A 22,035-nucleotide genomic window follows, 5' to 3' on the forward strand; every position below is an offset into this window, starting at 1 on the left:
CCTCTACCTCCCCTCCCTCTTTTCTATCCTCTCATCCATTCACACAGCCAGTGTGTTAATCAGGTTCAAAGTCTGAATTCATCTCACTGCCAGAAGAAATTCTATACCTGCTCCAGCTTGGAGTCAGGGGAACATCCCAGAGCTGATCCTTCCTGCTCACCACCAAAGATGACACACACAGTCTGATACTGTATTAATGGGAACAGAGAGAGATGGGTTGCAGGTACCCCTCCTCACTTTAGGCCTATTATTGGGGGGGGGGGGGGGGGGGGGGGGGGGGGGGGGGGGGGCAGGAGACTTGTCTATGTGTTGAGTTTCAGAGTGCAAGAAGAGTACAAGAGGTTTTAGATAGACGTCCTCAGGGCTCCTGTTATTCACAGGGCTGACTTGGATGTCTATCTTGAGTTCAAAGGAGCAAAGCGGATTTTCTTTGGTGGGGTCATCTTACATTTGTGAAACACTGATGAGGGCTCTTCAGAATAAAGTGCTCATTATGATTTTTTCTTTCACATTACTAAGCTAGAGAAATTGAATTGTTTGCCTTACACTTAATTTGACATAAAATGACTAAATTCTTTATTAACCTATTTAAAAAAAAAATTAATGGTGTTTTAATATGCAGCAGTTGGTTTCTTATGATATATACTGTGATGGTTTATTAAAAATGTTGTGCCTCATAAAACTTTAATTATACAGGACACTGAATCTCTTTATCCTATCCATACCGTATCTATATGTCTATAAGATGTTTGTCATAGCAGGAAGAGCGAAGGGTGGAGACATGTAAAAGAAAAAAAGGAGGGAGGGGGTATAGAAGAAGCTCAAGAACCTTGAATGAGAGCTTGCTTAGAGCGCACAGACACAACAAGCTCCAAAGTCTCAGCTGAGTTTTAAAGGAAAAATTATTAAAGATGATTAGAGGGCATCTTTAGCCAGTCCTTTCTGAATTATGAATGTAACTTCTGAAAAATCCACTGTGCCATTCCACTGCTGAGAGAAGCTCTCCGTGTGATGGCTCAACTTTGCGCAACAGGTTCTCCTAAGAACATTTAACCTCGAACTCCGATCCATGTAGGAAAAAAGAAGCATGCTGTCACCGTTTTGGCCCTTTGGCATCGACCAGGAGATCAACTCATGGGATGTAGTGGATGCAGATTCAGGTTCAACTTTGGGAAGGCGCTGTCCAAAGTCTCAGTCTTTTTCACCATGGTCCTAATCTTCACCTACTTCTTCTACTGCCTCTCCGGATTTTGTAATTCGGCTCCAAGAGCTGCACACAGGCAACAAACTTTAGACGGGGACTATGACATTCTGGACGATCGCCGCCGTATTCTGGGTGACCTGCGTCCATCCCCGCGTCTCTTCCCCGATGCGCCGTTTTACCGGAACCGTACAGCCTCTGCGGACGCAGAGCAAGTGGGCGCACCGGTGGAGCTGTCACAGAATATGTTGGACAGCGAAAAGGAGAGCACCCAGAGCAACGGCATCCCGGTGTCCAACACTTTCGGGGCCAAAAGGTTTCCGCAGGCGATTATAATCGGCGTGAAGAAAGGAGGAACTCGCGCCCTGCTCGAGTTTCTCCGCATCCACCCGGACGTGAGAGCGTTCGGTGCGGAGCCTCACTTCTTCGACAGGTTTTACGATAAAGGGCTGGAGTGGTACAGGTAGGGATGCACACACAAGCAAGCATGGCTGTTACCTTAGTTTTGGCTACAAATCATATGTAAAACTTAACAGAAATGTCAAAACTTTAAAAAGACACAGGATGCCTGTAGTTTGAGGTATAACCAGCTTTAAAGGCTGATGTGCTCTCTGTAAATAAATGTCACGGATTTATTTGGAATATAAAGTTTAAACATGATTATAGATCTGGAAGTCATTCAGGACTATGTAAGGTGTCAGGGTAAAAAGTCAGCTGAGCAGCACTGATGTTCCTGCTGACATTTAGTCACCTGCGCAGATGTGCTGATTTCTCCTGTCAGTAGAAGAGACATAAATGCATTGGCTGGCTGATAGATTCGGATCAGCTTTAGACAATGTTCTCCCCTCATGCTGCTGTAGATCAAAGGGCCAGTGAGGTCCCAAAGGAGCAGTTCATCATCCTGACAGTCATCTAAACCCCATTTATTCACTTCAGCATAACATCCTGTATAGTGTTCCCTTTCTGCTCTCAACGAAGCTGCAAAAGAACCCACGCAAGGATCACAGTCATTACTCTAACATGTTATAGAAAAAAAAAAAAAAAAAACATAAATCTGATTGACACAGACAGCTAACATTGCGTAATGATCTCAGTTAAGATAATTTTACAGTTTCTTTATGAAGACATAAAATGTTCATCAGTTACTGTCATAGTGACAGCAGAGGATTTGGGGTGACCAGGCAGACCAGAGCCATCATTTGGGTGCAGTTAAGGCACTAAAGAAGGATTTAGTTCTGGATGAAGCTGGTCCTGATCATCTCCATATGTTCTACAAGCTTCTGGACATGATCCCAGCTAAGCAGTGTGAGAACACAATACCATTTTGGGACCTGTAAGCAAGAAAGGTGCCATAACTACAGAGAGGTTTGACAGGGTAAGGAGCATGGATTAAAAAAAATATATATAGCGGCATGGCGTAATTGAATCTTTTTTTTTTTTTTTTTTGCCTTATTTTTGAACCCCCTTTGCTGTGTTTTAATGGGGAACATAAGGACACATGGAAACGTTTCACCATTGATAATTTTAGCATGCTGCTAAATTTCCTCTCTCACTTTCTCTCTGTGCACAGACAAAAACACATATATACCATATAATGCTGGTAGTCTTAAGCACTGCGTCTCTCCATATATTTACAACTCATCTGTCTCCCCACATTCTTCTCTCTCACTTTATCATTTCTCTCCTTGCTCGTCTTCTCTGCACTTTCCCCTTAGAATAGATGAGGAAGCCCGTATGTGAAAATACCTGTGGCAAAACTTTTCTTTCCTGGGAATTCTTTTATGAGTGTTTTAATTAGCCTGACTGGTGCTGTAGAGCTGTTAGGCTTTAATGGTGTTACACAGCTAACATGGCCTGTAAAAATGTGGCCTATAAAGAGTAGCTCAGTCGTGCAGCAATATCATCTATACCTAAAGATTACATGCAAAATTTTCAAAGTGTAGCCAAGTTAATAGGCATAATTAAAGTAAAGAGATAATTGATATGTTTTCAGGAGATTTCCAAGGGAGTTACAAAAAAGAAGAAAAATGACAGGGTGGATGTAACTGCAGGACAAGCGGTAAATTGGAATAATATGAATGTAAATCTAATTTTTCTTCTTTCAGCTGCTCCATTTAGGGGTCGCTGCAATAATATGAATGAATTTTTTTTTTTTTTTTTATCCTGAATTTCTTTTGAGAAGTAAACTTCTCTGGAAGTTGAGGTGGAGAAAAGTTGGAAGGATTAATGCAACAATGGAGAGAGACAGCAGCAACATGATCCGGGATGAAATCACTGAAAGATGATTCTGCTGTTGTCACTGAATCTCAGAAATTGAGCAAATCTGTTTGCTGTCATCTGCAGTGACCCACAAAGAAGCCGCTGGAAGTTGTAGACAGCAGCATTGTGTGTGTGTGTGTGTGTGTGTGTGTGTGTGTGTGTGTGTGTGTGTGTGTGTGTGTGTGTGTGTGTGTGTCATTGATAGCAAGAACTTATCCATGTGGAACAAGCAAGTCCTCCTCATCTGACTGTCAGTCACAGGGTCAACTCACTGTCACATCTGAAAGCAAACACACACACACACACACACACACACAGACACACACACACACACACACACACGTGCTCAATGCAGTGCAAAGCAGCAGTTTATGACAGGCTCTGAAAAAGCAATCTATGCTTTGACGTTTAATCTTTTTCGAGTTCTCCGTCTCTGTGAATCATAAGATAGAAAACCTAATGTTATATTTATTCCACTGGATGATTCATTTAATATCAGCATAGTAGTTATTAATCCAGCATAACTGGAATGATAATAAACATCTTGAATCTTCCCTTCAGACACATGTCACCTTTTGCATGCTTATATATCATCCATAATCACTATTCAAAAAACTGGTGCATCAGAATGCTGTTGATTATATTTATAGACGAGTCACGATTTTATAAGTAACAAACAGCCATTTGCCAGGATACATGGTCACACACTGATATATCTGAAAGCAATTTGTGCACTGTCATAGTCTGCTCGCTTTCTTGGCTGGAGAAATAAGCGCAAACTGAAGGCGACTGTAGCAGATGGATGAGGGTTGTAATCTGTCATATTTGAGTCGTTGCTGTCAGATGTTGGATGAAACCAGGGGCGATCTGCATGCTGGAGACACTTCATAGACTCAGCAGACAGCAGTACCCTCCCGTGCTTATTGTTCCAACAGCACTGTCTTCTCAGAGACGAGCTCAGACCTCATACATGTGTGTTTTCCATTGCTTTTATCTGAGCGATCAAGTCAGTCTCCGCTCTCTTTCCTCTCCGCCCTGTCTGTCTCTTCATCCCGTTCTCTCGTTTGCATGTGTGCATATGAGCCCATTATGGGAATGGAAAAGCCACAAATAGTGCATTGAAAATAAGGCAAAGATTTAATGATTTTCTGTGTTTTTTTATGGCTTTAAAGAGACTTCACAGAGTGATGGGTTTCATATGGGACTTAAGAGCCACCGCAGAAAACTGAAAAACCTCAGCTTTCCATGGCACAATAGTTATAATTGTCACAGCTTTGTCACAGTGACGTGGTCTGGAATGAGTAATGATTAAATTCTGTCTGATGACGTGAAAGTGAACCCATTCATTTTTGTCTTATAGCAGAACAAACAATTGCGATTTAAATATATTATTTTTTCAATTCTGTTTGAGAAAAAACTCCAGTTCTCAAGTCTCATCAATATACTGAATGATTATCAATTAGTTGACGGCCTTGTCACCAAAGGCCATGCCTGATTGGATTGCAATTAAAATATGGTATAAATCCTTAAAGGACAGCAGCACAAGGGCAAGCAAAAATGCCAGCTCTGCTAAAAATCACATCAGTCCTCAAAAAGAAATGGATTTATGTAAATAAGAATGGAAAGCGATGACGCCGGGTTAAAATAAGAGGAGAATATGCTGATCTTTATGGGCTCAGACTGATATATTGTACATTTGATTTTATTATTTTAAAGCTCCTTGTATAATCAGCATGTCCACCAACACCAACATATCATTTAATGCCCTGATTTTTCTAGCAAAGCTATTAAGATATATGAGTGTACATTTTAAAGGGGTATTATTTAGATTACTGTCTATAAATTGTATATAAAAGATGGATGCAGCCACTGTGAGGTCACTAACTGAGGTCATAAATAAAAGGAGCCATAGACTTTTGTTGAGTCACATTACCGCTAATCATGTGACAATATATACATCACTTTGGATGACATGTGGTGCTGTAGGATCAAATAAATAAGGCTCTATTCACATGGTCCTGGAGACCATCTGGATAGCACCAGCTGTGAAGGAAGAACATGTATTCCCCAACCGGTTACCAAAACCCTCCATGCAGTTTGCATGGAAGATGCCAACCTGTCTGCAAACACTTGCCCACCACTAGGAACCAGTAGTAAAATTTTAAAAAAGTGCAACACACAGTAAAAGTTGTGCCTTAGTGCAGCAGTCAACACATTTCAAAAGGTGTAACTTTTACTTTGAAGGCCAACAGTCTCCGCTAGTGACCAAAGGAGGTTTTCGGTGCAGCGCTCTCCCTGCAACAAATTCTGCCTAGTAACAGTGAGCAACCTTAAGCAACCAGTTGGGGAACACATACTTTTCCCCTGTGACTCGTAGTTGTATCACACCCAATATGGCAGACAACTCTTGAACAATGTGTGCATGATGTCACATCTGTAAGTTTTCCCATCTTTGTTATTCTTTCAGCTGATAGAAAAATAAGATTATATTATATAATATAAATATATTTGTATCCGTAATATTATTTCAGGTAGAAATGGGACAAAATGTGTCTACACTTAGGTCCATAAGTATTCGGGCAGTGACACAGTGTTTGTAATTTTGGCTCTGTACACCACCCCAGTGCATTTTAAATCAAACAATCATGATGAGATTGAAGTGTAGACTTTCAGCTTTAATTGAAGGGGTCTAACAAAAGCCTCTTTTTTTTTTTTTTTTTTTAGGAATTACAGCCATTTTTAAATATAGTCCTTCATTTGCAAGGGGTCATCATCCACTGTGGCAGTGCACAGAGTCCAAATAACAAAAGTTATGCCACTTGCCAAATACCTAAGGACCTAACAGTGTGCTTTATCAGATTGATGGGACTGTTCAGTGTTTTATCCCCAAACCATCCTCTGCTTTGTGCATGATTTATCTCAGGAGGCCAGATTCAGGTACTTACCCAGTCAGTCTGGATTTCTGACAGCTGAAATGGTGAAAGTGGAGCCTAATGCACGTACACAGAGGAGCGTTTTCCAGAGTGAGGGTGATTTTCTCAACACCTCATTCTGTGTACAGCCCTGAGGCCATTAGCCTTAAACGCTGAACAGGGCTGATTGGTGTAACAGACCAGGAAGTGGGCTCTGTAGTGTTGAGTTGTAGTTTTTTTTAATGGTGCTGGGTTTTGGCTGGACTTGAGTCTAGGTAGTATTAAAAGGTTTGAAAATGGCCACACTCATACTTCATATGGTGGGAATTATAATAATTTGGGGTGCATTGTAGTCCATTTTGGGGGCGCCTGTTAAATTTTGAGGAGGTTTCTGTCTTGCATTTGTGTGTGTGATTTTTTTTTTTTTTTTAGCTCTGTACTGGAGTTAGCTGGTGAGAAAAATACTTTGTGAAGAAATAATAGTTCTGGCCAAAATTAAATGTTTCAGATGCTTGGTAGTCATGTTCAGTCAGGCAACCATTTCTAGAAAAGGATAGCGTGAGCCTGAAAATACATGAGAGTGTCCAATGGAAACACAATCATGTGCCTCCTGGGACATCTGAAAAACTATGTTTCACCACATAGCTTCAACAGTTAAAGGGTTTGAATGAATCCAGATCTATAAAATTAAAGTATGAGTCTGATTCTCATAAGAGATGAACAACAGAGACAATTTTCTCCTCTAAGACAGCTCTTAAAATCTGTCTTATTAAAAAGGGGCAAATGCTTAATTATAATCATAGTCGTTAAGTATAAAAATAAATAGATTTACTTTTTTTTTCTCCTAATTTTATTTTCTTTGTTTGAGGTCTGTAGGTAGACACCACAGTACATTAACCTAAAGGCTAGCTAGCCTGTTTACATATTTGAGACAATGCTAATATGCTGATCCTTGTTTTCATAATTACAGTGTTCTCACCACCTTAGTTTAGAGTGTTAGCGTGCTAACATTTGCTAATTTGTGTTAAATCCAAAACAGAGCTGAGGATTATAAAAAAATTATTTTTTCAGCTGCTCTGTTTAAGGGTCGCCGCAGCGGATCATGTGCCTCCATCTCATCCCTAGCATGCTCCTGTGTCACACCAACCCTCTGCATGTCCTCCTTCACTGCATCCATGAATCTTCTCTGTGGGTTTCCTCTTTTCCTCCTGCTTAGCAGATCCATCTTCAGCATCCTTTATCCACTATCCCTCCTCTGCACATGTCCAAACCATTTCACCCTTGACTTGTGTCTCTAACTTTGTCTCCAAACTGCTCAACCCGAGTTGTCCCTCTGATGTACTCATTTCTAATCCTGTCAGTTCTGGTCACTCCCAGTGAAAATCTGAGCATCTTCAGCTCTGTCACCTCCAGCTCAGCCTTCTGTCTTTTTGTCAGTGCCACCATCTCCAAACCATACATCAAAGTAGGTCTCACTACCACCTTATAAACCTTCCCTTTCACAAATCAGATCAGATCAGATCAGATAGTGTTTTATTTGTCACATGCACAGTTATACACAGTACAATGCACAGTGAAATGTATTTTGTACCTGCAACCATATATACACACACATATAAATAAGAAGAAGAATAAAAATAAAAAAAGTAATTCACACTATACACTATACTCTATATACTATACACTATACACACTTTTATAAATTATAATATTTACATTGTGCAATAATGGTCCAGTTAGGGCTCAGAGTTGAGCAGACGGATGGCTTGTGGGTAAAAACTCTTCTTCAACCTTTCAGTCTTAGTCCTCAGGCAGCGGTAACGCCGGCCTGATGGGAGCAGGGAGAAGAGAGAGTGTCCGGGGTGGCTGGGCTGTTTTAGGATCTTCATGGCCCTCAGCCTGCACTGCTTGGTGTAAATGTCCTGCAGGTTGGGGAGGGTGGTTCTGATGGTCCGTTCAGCTGAACGAACCACCCTTTTTAGGGCCATGAAGTCCTGCTTGGTGCAGTTTCCCATCCAGGTGGTGATGCTCCCACGCATGATGCTCTCGATGGTGCAGGTGTAAAAGTTCCTGAGCACCTTGAGTGGGAGCTTGAAGTCTCTCAGCCGCCTGAGGAGGTAGAGACGCTGTCTGGCCTTCTTCACAGTGATGTTTATGTGATGAGTCCAGGACAGGTCCTGTGAGATGGTCACTCCCAGGTATTTGAAAGTGTCCACTCTTTCCACCTCAGCACCACTGATGACAAGTGGATGGTAGTCCCTCTGCTGCTTCCTGCTGAAGTCCACGATCAGTTCCTTCGTTTTGCTGACGTTGAGCAGGAGGTGGTTCTCCTGGCACCAGTTCTCCAGGCGGGAGACCTCTCTCCTGTAGGCTGTCTCCTCATTGTGGGAGATCAGTCCCACAACAGCAGTGTCGTCAGCAAACTTGATGATGACGTTGGACTCTGACGTGGCCTCGCAGTCATGGGTGTACAGTGAGTACAGCAGAGGGCTGAGCACACAGCCTTGGGGGATCCAGTGTTGAGGGTGAGGGAGGATGAGGTGAGGTGACCCACTCGTACCACCTGTGGTCTGCTGGTCAGGAAGCTGTGAACCCACCTGCACAGGGATGGGCCCAGGCCCAGCAGCTTAGAGACCAGCCTGGAGGGAACTATGGTGTTGAATGCTGAGCTGTAATCTACAAACAGCACTCTCACATAGTTCCCCTTACCAGTGTCTATGTGTGAAAGGGTCTTGTGGAGGAGGAAGGATATGGCGTCATATGTGGATCTGTCTGGCCGGTATGCAAACTGTAGTGGGTCGAGGGTGGTGGGCAGTGAGGAGGTGATGAATGTCTTGATGAGTCTCTCAAAACACTTCATCACCACAGAGGTGAGTGCTATGGGCCTGAAGTCATTGGGGCTGCTGGGGTGTGGTTTCTTTGGGACAGGGACTATGATGGACTTTTTAAAGCAGGTGGGAATCACACACAGTTTCACACACAAAATCGCCCCTGACACTCGTCTTCACCCACTCCACTCTGCCCGCATGTTCTTCTTCACCTTTCTTGTGCACTGTCCATTGCTTTGGAAGGTTGACCTCAGGTGTTTAAACTCATCTACCTTCATTACTGTTGATTATTGATAAAATATATATTTTTGACTTGGTGATTGTGCTAGAGAAGTTCTCAGGGAGTCTATTGTAATGAAACTTCAAAGCACTGTGGCGATCCATCCGGCTGTTAAGATGGACAAACATAAACATAAACATTACCAGTCTGTGACAGGGTGAACACAAAGAGACAGACAATCATTCACACTCACACCTACAGCCAATTAGGAATAACCAGTTAACCTGACTCCATGCATGTCTTTGTGAAAGGAAGCTGTGCAGGTACGGGGAAAACATACAAACTCCACACAGAAAGGCCTCAGCTGGCTGGTAGTACTAATTTCTAACAGTACTAATTTCTGCATCACCTAAAATTCATACATATAAAATAAAGCATGTCTCTTTTGGTATAATTATTATTACTAGTAAATTTTGTATCCGATTTGGCATGGAAAATTTAAAGCAGTACCCTCCCCCAGTCAGCATTCTGCCCTTGTAAGTGCCAAATTCCCAGCAAAGCATCATGGACTTCCTGTTAGGACTCCTAATTATAACTGCTGGACACTCACTCTTTAATTGGGCATTGGTAAAGTAATTCCTTTATAGACATCCTCCCCTCCCACCTCCCCCGGGCAAACGTGTGTGTGATTTTAACTCCTTTCCACCCCCCCACCCGACACACACACACACAAATACTTCGGTCTCTGTAGAAGTATAGCACTTTAGCTGACCTCATGCAGAGAAAACCATTTACCAACTCCATTACTGCATAGTAGAAAACATCATCTAATGTAAGTCTAATGCATTATTATTAATTAAATTTAGTGGGTGGCAACAGTTTTTTTTCACAGTTGGGTTCCAATTGTGATCTAGCCATCCAGTCGCCTCGTGACTGACACTTGCGGAGGTGTTTAGTTTATTTGTGTCCTTGTTCAATGTTACTTCACCAGTAACACACATACATATGTAACACAGTTTTTACAGTTTCTGGTCCACACATCCTCAGATTTACACCACACTCTTGTCTGTACTAGTTTAGCCTACCTTAGACTGGTCAGAGGGGAATAGCAACATATGTTTCATCCAGACATGGAGGTGTAAATCAAGGTTCCCACACTTATCCTGTCAGCCTGACAGACCTTCCGTTGCCTCGAGCCTGCTTCTGTCACCATCTGAGCAATAGCGACACAGTTGGGAAATGTTTCCCTCAGTTTGACATTTATGCTCTCTCTCGTTTTTATAGCCTTGATTTTTCACCACCTGTTTAATTGGGTCTCAGCTGAAAAAGCCTATCGGTGTAGACTCCTGCCAAAGCAGAAGCCTACTTGAGGAAGCATAGATGAGCCAGTAAATCACTGTGGTAACTGATGGAATTTTAGATTGAGAAACCGACGTGATAATTGGATTTTTTGGGTCTCTTTTGCTACAATCAGCTCCAATCCTGCTCAGAATACCTTTTGTTTGTGCACTACAGGGGATGTAGCTGCACCACTTCAGCAGGAGAGCCCGTAAGCTTGGGGGCAGGAAGTCTCTCGGCCACATCCTTGTTGCCAAGGGTTCTTATTTAATCTTATGATCCAGACTCCCTAGAACATATCAGTGGAGTAATCAGCTCTGGAGCACTTCGGGGAGGAAAAGCACTACATCCTTTTAACAGCAGGGAGTTCCAGACTAGAGTGACGAGTCAGCAAGGCTTTCCGATACAGCGCTAAATGGAAAACATGTTTGTGCCCTGAGTTCTTCTCTTTGCATATTTAGATGTTAACAACAGTAGACTGAAAGGCATTTTCTTTAAGTTAAATCAAAGAGGTGTAGGTAAAGCATATATTATTTTAGATTAATCATCCCTGATCTGTTTACAGTATGCCGACACCACATACAGACAGATTTATGATAGAAAATGGCCTCTATCGATTCTCTGATAATGAGACTGATTGTGATTAGGGAGGTAGGGACCTGAGCAGAGTGGGGGTAAAGCCACAGTTCATTAACTATTCATGAATATGGAAAGAAAACTTATGGTCAATTACTGAAGTGCCACTTATGTGAAGGAGTGAAGGACAAATCCAAGATGCTGGATGAGAAAGGAGAGGACAGACACCGTGGGTGTAAGGATGCTCATTTTCTCATCTGTAAATATTGACACCTCAGTGCTCAAATGGGACTTATGTGCAAAACCGCATTCATACACACACCAACACACACTGAGAGCAATCTGTCATATAGAGACAGACATATTGATCAGACACAGATAAACAGGGGATGGGCAGGGAGTGATAGGCCATTTGCAGCTCTTGAAATTAGATAGTAATCAATTAATGGTCTTTTATTATGGGGATCATTTAATGGGGTGGATTGAAACGGCTTAACTTTAAGTAAAGAGGAAAAACTCAAATCTCTAAAATTTTCCTTTAAAGTGCACTTTTAGCCTTTGTTCCCTTTTAAAACTTCTACATAAATTATAGACCAAACTACACACTTTCCCTCAGGGGCTGGACCGAGTTACATGAGTATGAGCTGGTGGCTGTTACTACACACACACACACCAGCCACTTTATTAGGTACTCTTTGCTAGTATCAGGTTGTGCCCACTTTTGCCTTTGGAAATGCTTCAATTCTTTGTGGCGCAGATTCAACAAGGTGCTGGAAACATTCCTCAGAGATTTTGGTCAGTTTTGACATGATAGCATCACACACACAGTTGCTGCAGATTTGTCAGGTGCACATGTGAATCTGTCATTCCACCACATCCCAAAGGTGCTCTATTAGATTCTGGTAATTCTGGAGGGCATTGGAATACAGTGAACTCACTGTCATGCACAAGAAACTGGTTTGAGATGATTTGCGCTTTGTGACATGGTGCGTTACCCAGCAGAAAGCAGCCATCAGAAGGTGGGTAACCTGTGGTCATAAAGTTAGGGACATGGTCAGCAACAATACTCGGGTAGGCTGTGGAATTGATACTAAGGATCCCAGAGTGTGGTAAGAAAATATTCCCCACACCATTACACCAGCAGCAGCCAGAAGGCAGGATGGCTCCATGCTTTCATGCTGTTTACACCAAATTCGGACCCCACCATCTGAATCCTGAAGAGGAAATTGAGACTCAAAGACCAGGAAGTGCTTTTCCAATCTTCTGTTGTCCCATGTTGGCGATCCAAAGCAAACTGTAGCATCAGTTTCCTGATCTCAGCTGACAGGAGTGGCAACCAGTGTGGACGTCTCCTACCGTAGCCCATCTGCTTCAATGTGTTGTGTGTTTAGAGATGCACCGCTGCATACCTTGAGTGTAATGCTGTTACCTTCCTATCAGCTTGAAGCATTCTGGCCATTCACCCCTGACCTCTGGCATGACGAAGGCATTTTCACCCAGAGAACTGCTGCTCACTGGATATTTTCTCTTTTTCCAATCATTCTCTGTAAACCCTAGAGATGGTTGTGTGGGAAAGTCCCAGTAGATCAGCAGTTTCAGAAATATTAAGACCATCCCATCTGGCACCAACAATCATGCTTTGTCCATAATCACTTAAATGATCTTTCTTCCTCATTCTGATGCTCGGTTTGACCTTCAGCATGTCGTCTTGGCCACGTCTACAAGCCTAAATGCTCTGAGTTGACGCCGTGTGATTGGCTGATAAGATATTTGCATTAATGAGCAGTTGAGTTATGCCTAATGAAGTCTATGTGAGCGTTGTTTTTATAGCTTGATAAGAAGAAGGTTACTGCAGTTACACAAAACTAGTTTGGAGGTTATAAGTTCTCACAGCCAAATTTTTACACTCTGTTACAAATTTGCTTGACTATTGAAGCTATAAGATCTTTATTCTGACTGAAAGCCAAATTATTGTGCATCATGTGATACACATTTTCTGACATTCACCCTGATGTATTGCATTAGTTATGCATTTAAAGATACCCCAGAGTAAAAGTAAAGTCAGTGAACCTGCATGTTTATGGCTTATTGCTGGTTACTGCTTTGTTTCCCTTAAAGGGCCAAATTGTGAAACTTTGCTGAACTTTAGTTCTTTCAGATCAAAGAGGAAACACTTTAAATAATGTGGGTATACAACTGTCATTACTCCAGTAAACAAATTCTAAATTGTTTATTTTCCTAATTGTTTCAAAGCATTTTTACTGCACTGCACTAATATACTGTTACTTTACAAATCCTCATTATAATAACTAGGAAAATGAAAAGCAAAATCCCCCTCGGATGTCATCTACACTTCTGAATGGCCTTTTGTCATTGACATTTGGACTTAATGCAGACTTTCAATCTGAAACAAATAAAGCACATATGCTCCATTACTTGTTTATTTTATGGGAAACCACATGAACGCTCTCTGTTTCCAGTAACACACTAAAGGATGTGTTGGGTAAATGAACTGCAGGCGATTCATTTGCTGCTTTAAACATCGCTCATCCATTTGTCGTGCAAACAATTTGTCTCTGAAATCCAAATCCACCACAATGCTGGCTCAGACAATCTGTCAATGTTAAATGTAAACACATGAATAAATGTTGGACCTGCTGAATTCCATGTTTTTTCTCAGTGTCTGTTAGCCAAACATTGATGAAATTAAAGGAGTCTGCATTACTCAAGAGTGTTTCATTCAGCTGTGACTAGATGTGTTTGAATCAAATCAACAGAAGAAGAAAACCTCCCCACACGTTTCAGTACAGCAGGTGCCATATGTAGTTTGTGAAGTAGAGAAGAGACTATATAAAAAGATAAATCAACAGATTAGACGTTACTGGATTGGTTATAGCCTAAGATACATTGTGCATTACTATGCAAAATCTGTCACCCAAACACAGTAACACCTACTTTAGTGCAAGTCTTTCCACTGGCATATTCTACCCAGCATCTCTCCTCATTACAGCCATGTGTTTAACACACTAGCTGAGCTCAGCAGCTTGCCATCCTGGTCGCACTTCCTGCAGACTTTGGCTTGCTTGAGTCCTTGTTGGAACCTATTGGGGAGGTGATGGTGAGGGGAGGGCACTTTGCTCTTGCAGGAAGAAGAGGGGGTGGAAATCTGTAGGAAACTGCTGTTAAGTGGTTCTTGAGGCTTTGTGGTTTTGACTCATTGGGCCCATAGTGAGTGGATGGTCCTGTTCTGCAGACCTTGCAGTGAGACTTGGAGGGGCTGTCTGGGGCCCTCAAACATTAACACAGCAGTGTCTGAAGATTTAATCACACAGATTTTGGGGCGCTTTAATAGTGACAGTATGTGATGTGCTTATATTATCTCTTAATGGTCTCTTCACTGAAGGGAGCATGGGATTAAAATGGTGAGTTGTGCTGGCTTTGAACTATAACTATTTTAACTTTATTGTGGTAGCTCAGAACCCAATGGTATCATTTTGACAGAATGTGAAAATATAGTGCAACTAGATCAAAGGTCAGGTTTGTTGGGTCAAATACATGTAATATAGCAAGTTCACTCAGCTCAACAGATAATGAAAGCAGAATATGGACATAATGTCTTCAAGTCACCAAAAAAAAAAAACCCTAAACCCCAAAAATCTAATAATGCAACTGAAGAAATCATATCAGGTGAAATAAAGCTCCATCCTGTTGGATGTACTGAGGTGAAAGAGACTCAGCCTCTATAGCTGTAAAGAGTCAGACTTTGTTATCTGACAGTTTCTTCTTTTTTCATTTAGGAACCTGATGCCTCGGACGCTCGACGGGCAGATCACCATGGAGAAGACACCCAGCTACTTTGTCACCAAAGAAGCTCCTAGTCGCATCTGCACTATGAATTGCCAAACTAAGCTTATTGTTGTGGTCAGGGATCCGGTTACGAGGGCTGTGTCTGACTACACCCAGACACTGTCCAAGAACCCGGGCCTTCCATCCTTCCAGAGCCTCGCCTTGAAAAACTCCTCCACAGGTCTGATTGATACCACGTGGAGTGCTGTGCGCATTGGCCTCTATGCCAAGCACCTGGAGAACTGGCTTCAGTACTTCCCTTTGTCTCATTTTCTGTTTGTTAGTGGCGAGCGGCTAGTGTCTGATCCAGCTGGGGAGATGGGCCGGGTTCAGGACTTTCTTGGTTTGAAAAGGGTTGTTTCGGACAAACACTTCTACTTCAACCAGACAAAAGGTTTTCCCTGCTTGAAGAAGCCGGAGGGGAGCAGCAGACCTCGCTGCCTCGGGAAGTCTAAAGGCAGACCTCATCCCCAGATCTCCTCTGAGGTTCTGCAGAGACTCAGAGACTTCTACAGGCCCTTCAACCACCGTTTTTACCAGATGAGCGGGCAAGACTTTGGCTGGGACTAAGAGGAAAAATCTGTAAAAGCAAGAGTCTTGTTTTCTGGAGAGATATACATTTACTGTTTCCACAGGGCTGATGTTCTCAGGTACGGGGACAGACAAAGTCCATTCTGCCTCAGTGGAGTCAACATGACATGCAGCACCCATGAACTGTCACTGTTTTGTTGTATTGTAGAGGCTGAAACGGATACAGTGCTGCTAATATGAAAGCCACACAGTTAATGGCTTAAATATATAACCGTTAAACCATTCTCTTGTTTGTACTGTGTGATCTTCTGCCTTTAAATGTCATTTTTGACATTCTTTATGTACAGATTAGAAAAAAAGCTCATATTTATAGTTTCTGTTGAATACAACAGGTATTTTTTTATTATTAAAGAAGCGTATTTATTACATGACAAGGCATGGCATAAAACTGACATGGCACTTGACAGGACATTGGGAATAATGTCATACTCTTTGACTGCATATACATATTTTCCAGTCTTTTGAATGCTACATACAGTTCAATGTTGCAGGATATTTCTGAGTGCATTACAGTTGATATACCAATGATACCTCATATGTAAATATTATATTCAAACCATGCATACACACATTCCATTTGTAGGTATTTTCCAGTAAAAGCTACATCGTATTTTATATTGTAATTCTTGGATGGGACCAATTGTATCAACTGTTACAATAAATTGCTACTTTTGATCTGTGATTATTCTGAACCACATTAACTCAATTTGTAAAGTGTTCAAAGTACAGTGTTGTGTATAAAAATTTGTGCCTCTGATTCTCTGTGTTGTGAAGTAAATTTTTATCTGGTATGACAAACTTATTATTTTACATTTGATTGGTTAATGTTAAGGTCAGTTTTTGTATGGTTTACATTAGGGTAAATAAATTCACCAGACGTTGAAGACTGTCCTGTAAAAGTGTCCCTTAGGGATAAGTTGATCTGAGTCTGTAATTAAGTTGCACCATCCGGGGGTAAACCGACCATCTAACTGAATGAGCTAGAAAGGTGAAAATTTTAAAGATAATTTACCTCTTTTACAAAGTAGTTCAATAATCCATTTCCCTTAACAAATATATTTTCTTACAGATAACATAAAACCAGTCAAATTAAGTTTAAATTTCAATTTTTAATTACTTATTGCATTTTTCTGATTTATTTTGAACACCAAATAACTTCCTAAAAACTAACAGGCTAAAAACAGAGAATTCATTGAACTAAAGTAAACAAAACCTAAAGTAGAATGAATAAATAAACATCACCAAAACTACTGGAAATTAAAAAAATAAAATAAAATAAAATTGCTCATCAAATTAACACTGGCTTAGTGTACACTGCCCAGGCAAAAGAACAAAAAAGTCACCACCAGTTCAATTCAATTCAATTTTATTTATATAGCGCCAAATCACAACAGTCATCTCAAGGCACTTAGGCACCAGAATTTACCTAAGCAGATAGGTAAGAGCCAAGTCAAGCCAAGTTTATTTATAAAGCACTTTAAAAACAGTAACCACTGACCAAAGTGCTGTACATAAAACACATCAGGACAAGAGAAGATAAAATTGTTTTAAAAAAAGGTAATTTAAAAATGTAAAAAAAAAATTTAAATAGAATAAAAATAAATAAAATACACAGTTTATCCTAAAAAAATAAAAAAAATAAAACAAAAAACAAAACAGCAGCTCATACTAGTCAAAGGCCAAATGTAAAATAGATGTCTTAAGAACAGATTTAAAACTGGCCAATGATGAGGCCTGTTTAATGCCCAATGGCAGTGAATTCCAGAGTTTAGGAGCTGCCACAGCAAAGGCTCTGTCTCCTCTGAGCCTCCGCTGTGTCCTCGGCACATCAAGGTGCAGTTGGTCAGCTGATCTGATTGACTGGGAAGGAGCATGTAAGTGCAGCAACTCGGAGAGATAAAGTGGGGCAAGGCCATGTAATGACTTAAAAACAAATAAAAGAATTTTAAAATGGACTCTAAAATGGACGGGCAGCCAGTGCAGTGAGGATAAAACATGAGTAATATGCTCCCTCTTCCGTGATCCTGTCAAGAGCCATGCAGCAGCATTTTGAACCAGCTGTAGACGAGATAGGGAAGACTGGCTAACACCAACATACAAAGCGTTACAGTAATCCAGCCTAGTTGTGATAAAGGCATGGATCACTACTTCAAAGTGTTTTTTTTGATAAAATATTTTTTATCTTCGCCAACTGCCTCAAATGAAAGAAACTGGATCTCACCACTGCACTGATCTGGCCCTCCAACTTAAAACTCTCATCCATCATAAAACCCAAATTTGTTTTGCATATTGTGATAATGGACCCAGGTCCACGGAAGGATCCACCAGTGGTACTAGGGCCAAAAACAATCACGTCTTTCTTCTTTTCATTAAAATTCAGAAAGTTTAGAGCCATCCAAGATTTAATTTCATCAAGACACTTAATTAAAATCTGTACAGAGTTGGCTTCCTTGCGATTTAGGGGCATATAAATCTGTGTATCATCCGCATAGCAATGGAAAGCAATTTTATGCTTTCTAAGGATGGAGCCGAGGGGGAGTAGCTATAAAGAAAACAACAGAGGTCCAAGTATCAAACCCTGTGGCACCCCACACGACAAAGGAGCGGACGATGATCTAAAAAGAGCCTTCTATCGGACTGAAGGTCTGGGTTCAGCAACATCATGTACCCAAAAAAAATGTTTTCCATCAATGGATTTTTTCCTTCCCTGATGGCATGGGCATATTCTAAGATATCAGGATTTGTTGGGCTTAGATTGTGAAAGAATGGTTCAGGGAGACATCGTTTTCACACCTGGGAGATATTGGGGAAAAATTTATGCAATTCTGGATAAATGTGATATTGCAGAATCTCATCAAAACATACCCATGGCGATTACATGCTGTCATCAAAGCTGAAGGTGGTTCATCATAATATGAGCAGGCTGTTTACACACCAATCAAGTATAACATTATGACCACCTGCCTAATATTGCATTGGTCCCCCTTTTTTTGCCAAAACAGCCCTGACCCCTTAAGGCATGGACTCCACTAGACCCATGAAGGTGTGCTGTGGTATCTGGCACCAAGATGTTAGCAACAGATCATTTAAGACCTGTAAGTTGCCAGGTGGGGCCTCCATGGATTGGACTCATTTGTCCAGCACATTAAACCCCCAGACCTTAATTGGATGGAGGTCCAGGGAACTTGGAAGCCAAGTCAACACCTCAAACTCATTGTGCTCCTCATATCATTCCTAAACCAGTTTTGCTTTGTGGCAGGGAGCATTATCCTGCTGAAATAGGCCACGGCCATCAGAGAATATGTTTCCATGAAAGGGTGTACTGTAGATGGTCTGCAACAAGGCTTAGGTAGGTCAAAGTAATATCCACATGTATGGCAGGACCCAAGGTTTCCCAGCAGAACATTGCCCAAAGCATTCCACTGCCTCCGCCAGCTTGCCTTCTTCCCACAGTGCATCCTGGTGTCAGGTGTTTCCCAGGTAAGCGAGGCACACGCATCAGCCATAAACTCAATGTACTAAAATAAATATATGATAAACTAAAGCAACTGTGTGATATTACATTGAAATACCAGTTGATACTTCAGAGAGTTAACTTAATTTATGGTGGGGTAAGTTGAACCACTGGCTCAATCTACCCCACAGCATTTGACTCACTTTGGCCAATAGTTGGCATTTTGGAGAAAACTAGGCCAACATTAAGCTAAATGATCTGCATGCTTTTTACACCAACATGCATCAGAAATATTTCAGACCGGGATGAATTTAGGTGAATGTGTGTTGTGAAAAAACAATTCAATTTCACTTTTTATCAGTAATTTATTCAAAACCTGGAATTTTCTGTCTCTGATTAGAAAAATCAAAGAAAACCACTACTACTTTTTACTTCATTCATACTTTTGACAGGGTATTGTGTTATTATACTGGCACTAAGAGCCTTTTTTAAAAATTCTTTCCTCTTTCTCACTTTACCCTTGTTTACCCCTCTTCCCATCACTAGAGATAAATCTCACTGTCTGCTCTCTCTTCCCCATTCTCTCACACTGCTTGTCCTTACCACTTCCATGCAGTGAGACCACATTAAAGTCTGAGGCCTCCATGTGATGTTGGCCTTTAATTATGAAATATGTCCGCTCATACAGAAAACTGCCTCCTTTCACTTGGAGCTTACAATTAACAGCAGAGATCTTCTCTTTCATCATGTATAGTCCTATGTGAAAGAAAATAAAAGGTTCCTGTGGAACAACCAAAAAGAAAAAAAGAACCAGCTTGTGAAATGAAATATACACCTAGTGGCCTCGTGTCTTTTTTTTTTAACTAATGCACTGTTACCATGTATGATGAACCATCAACCGCCTCCTTCCCCAAAATTGAATTTATATTAAGACTGAGCTTTGTTTGTGGAAATGTCAGTGGCTTGTGAATGAAATGGCCGGCTGCTTGCATGAGCATGCTGATGTGTGTATTCATGCAAGTTTGACAGCGCACACACCCACTGCTTTGGCTCTCACTGCAGTCTTCTTTCATTCCAGTCAGTATTTCTCTCACATTCCCCTTCTGTTTTATTTGTCTGGCATTAGTTTTTAGTGGGCCTCACTAAAAAACTCGGCTTACTTCATTTGTGCCAACTTTTATTACTTTGCATTACCAGGCATGCTGATAGGGCACTGCCATTTTGCTATGCCAGCCCAGCAGCAGGCATTAAAAGATAACTGATATCCCATTCTGCCATCTGGGAAAGATGTTTGTATCAGTCTTCACAGGACTAGCCCCATCATTAAGGGTGATTAAATCAGCAAGACATTCTGCATAATCTACAGCTGTCACTAAACACTGGTAATGATGTGAGAAATCTAATTGAGGTGAAGGAAGAACTGGCATGTGATTGAGAGAAGGGAAAGAAATGATCTACTGCACATTTATGAAAGTAGAACTTCCTCCAACTTTGTAATAGAAGAAAACAAGTCTTAAAGTATTGTCTCTGAATCTGACCTCACGCAAAGCCGCCCTCCCACTGCGGCTGCCACAGCAGTCTGTCGACATCACCAGCATTTTGTCATATTTTATGACCACCATCAATCCAGCATTTCACAAAAGTCAGTTTCATTTAAAGAGTGTCAGACTTCACCAGACATTTAAAACACTATAAAAATGTACATGAATGTCTTTAACATTTCCCAAACCAATTTATTCTCAGAAACAACTCTAGTATAACATTTGAGTCACATCATTCTGAGATTTCTTGAAGCTAACCACAATTTTGCACACACACACACACACACACACACACAGAAATATATATAAAAGCATGAATTTGCAATTTGAAAACCAATCATGATCCAATATGCAACTTAAAATCACAGATGTCTGTGTAGTCCTGTGAAAAACTAAGTACACCTTTACTGCTTCTGTAGGAATTTAGAATGTAAGAAGCAGCCAGGTGCTGCTAATCAAATTAACCGATCATCAGCAACCACCTCTGAAAAGGAGAAGTTTTGACAGTTTGCTGGTCCGTAAGCTTCCCAGCAAATTCTCCTCAAGGTCAGACCATGCAATGCTCAGAGAAACTGCAGAAAACTGCAGAAAATCAAATACCCACTCATATCAGATGTTACATGCCTATATCAGCATGATACATGTTAAAGTTCATGACAGTAGAGTTAGAAAAAGCCTGAGCAAGTATGGTTTATTTGGAAGTACGACTGGGAGAAAGCCTCTTCTCTCTAAGAACAACATGGCAGCACAGTTTAGGTTTGCAAAGTTGCATCTGAACAAACCACAAGACTTCTGCAACAATGTCCTTTGGACAGACAAGACCAAAGTGGAGATGTTTGGCCATAATACACAGCAGATCAGTTCAAACACCTCCCATTAACTGTCAAGCATGGTGGTAGAGGGATCATGATTTGGGCTTGTCTTGCAGTCGCAGGAGCTCGGCACCTTGCAGTCATTGAGTCAACCATGAACCCCTCTGTATACCAAAGTACTCTAGAGTCAAATGTGAGGCCATGTGCGCAACAGCCAAAACTGGTCTTAAATTGGGTCATGCAACAGGAACAGCAGCAAAAATACAACAGAATGACTGAAAAAAGCCCAGTCAAAATTCAGACCTCAACCCCACTGAAATGCTGTGTTGGGACCTTAAAGGGCCTTTCACATAAACACAACAACAGCAGTGCTGTGCTATGAAACCCATTGTTTTCTATGGCTTTAATCTGTACAACAGATTCCTGCTGTGTCAAGCAAAGTGCAGCGCAAGCGCAC

General features: G+C 41.2%; 1 protein-coding gene across 1 annotated transcript; it reads left to right on the forward strand.

The window, feature by feature from the left end:
- Positions 1-847: 847 nt before the first annotated feature.
- LOC115784610 (heparan sulfate glucosamine 3-O-sulfotransferase 6) lies at positions 848-16,458 on the forward strand. The gene is made up of 2 exons (XM_030735901.1): positions 848-1,664; positions 15,132-16,458. Exons 1-2 carry the CDS (start codon positions 1,135-1,137, stop codon positions 15,748-15,750), a joined length of 1,149 nt encoding a protein of 382 aa, XP_030591761.1. The 5' UTR covers positions 848-1,134; the 3' UTR covers positions 15,751-16,458.
- Positions 16,459-22,035: the final 5,577 nt, after the last annotated feature.

Source organism: Archocentrus centrarchus, chromosome 8 (genome assembly GCF_007364275.1).
Source record: "Archocentrus centrarchus isolate MPI-CPG fArcCen1 chromosome 8, fArcCen1, whole genome shotgun sequence".
Classification (NCBI taxonomy): domain Eukaryota; kingdom Metazoa; phylum Chordata; class Actinopteri; order Cichliformes; family Cichlidae; genus Archocentrus; species Archocentrus centrarchus.